Source organism: Capra hircus, unplaced genomic scaffold (genome assembly GCF_001704415.2).
Source record: "Capra hircus breed San Clemente unplaced genomic scaffold, ASM170441v1, whole genome shotgun sequence".
In the NCBI taxonomy this organism is placed as follows: Eukaryota; Metazoa; Chordata; class Mammalia; order Artiodactyla; family Bovidae; genus Capra; species Capra hircus.
The window spans coordinates 7,904-9,263 of NW_017194597.1; the positions used below are offsets into that span (position 1 = coordinate 7,904).

At 51.5% G+C, this 1,360-nt stretch overlaps 1 protein-coding gene across 1 annotated transcript; it reads right to left on the reverse strand.

Moving 5' to 3' along the window:
- Positions 1–425: 425 nt before the first annotated feature.
- LOC108634949 (cationic amino acid transporter 3-like) lies at positions 426–1,317 on the reverse strand. Its single transcript, XM_018045267.1, has 3 exons — positions 1,077–1,317; positions 764–902; positions 426–566 (listed from the first exon to the last, which is right to left on the reverse strand). The coding sequence occupies exons 1-3, from the start codon at positions 1,253–1,255 to the stop codon at positions 516–518; spliced, it is 369 nt and encodes a 122-aa protein (XP_017900756.1). The 5' UTR covers positions 1,256–1,317; the 3' UTR covers positions 426–515.
- Positions 1,318–1,360: the final 43 nt, after the last annotated feature.

Genomic DNA, 1,360 nt, shown 5'->3' on the forward strand with positions numbered 1-1,360 from the left:
CTCCAAGGGTCAAGGTGGAGGAGAACAGGCTGGACCCAGAAGACAAAGATGTCAGGACCTCGGGTCACACCCCTCCTCAGGCTGCCCACATCAGGAGGGGCCATCATATCTCTATACTTCTTGCCTGAAATAGACACCTATTTCCAACCCATCCTGTCAATTTCAGAATACCACCAAAAAGAAGTCCCACTGGTCACCAAACAGGAAGGCGTATCCATTGACAATCTGGCCAGATTTCTGGTGGGGATGGTGCTGGTAGGGAACCACAGACTCTTTAGAATGTTTGAATTTCCTGCTTCAGATACAGGCTCTGGAGGATTTTGTTTAACTTCAGGCTTCACCTCAATTTCCTCCTCTCTGTTTTCTCCTTCTTGCTGCAATTCTGATCTGGCTGGTACCGAGTGAAAGGATATTAAGGCAGGATTGACAGCAGCCCCTATACTTATCCAATATCAGACAGTTAATCCAACTCTTTCCCAACTTCAGCAGATGCAGGACACGAAGCTAGAAGAATCTTAGCTCCTCTTGAGTCCATGACCCCCAGCCAAGGTGTAGTGGAGTCTCACCTGAGGGCAAGGACAGAAAGAACCACGAGGGAGTCAGCAAGCAGGGTCCCGATTGATAGGAGGTCCACCAGATCGCTGAACTTGAAGAGTAACGCCATGACTGCTAGGATGAGGCACAGACAAGGCGGGAAGGGAGTGAGAAGCAGTCAGAAATATCCAAGGTAAGGAAATGATCAAACAAGGGTTTGTTTAGCCACCTGCAAAGATGCCAGAAGACATGATGGCCATGATGGGTATTCGGGTGCAGTCGTGGATCTGGAAAGTCCCTGAAAAAGGATTCCATCCTCTGCCATCACGTACATCCCCCGAGGCATGGGGAACACATCACCTAGGAGACTGGAAAAGAAAGCGGAAACGTGTATGAGGACATGGAGAGACGGGAAGGGAGGACCGGGGCTTCTGTTTCCTAGTCTACTTGGGTCAAGGTGTCCTCCCCTCTTGTCTCTCAATCCCAAGGGCTGGGATACCCGAGCATCTGACAGTCAGAGGGGAGAAAGCCATGATACTGACCTGGACGTAAGAGCACAGAGGGCGCCAACAGCCACGACATATCTGGCAGGGCCCCACCCAACAAAGAGGAAAGCCTCTGGCCAGGGGCTCTCAGGACGGATCTGGCAGTAGGGCACTGTGAGGGTGAGTGCTGCTGAGACACCAAAGCACACCACAAAGCAGATGAAGATCGTGGTCATGGTGCTCACGGGGATGGACCGCTGAGGATTGAGGGCTTCTTCCCCTGCAGGAAGCAGGGATGTACTAGGCTAGGAAAATACAGCGATCAAAAGCACAATATCCCC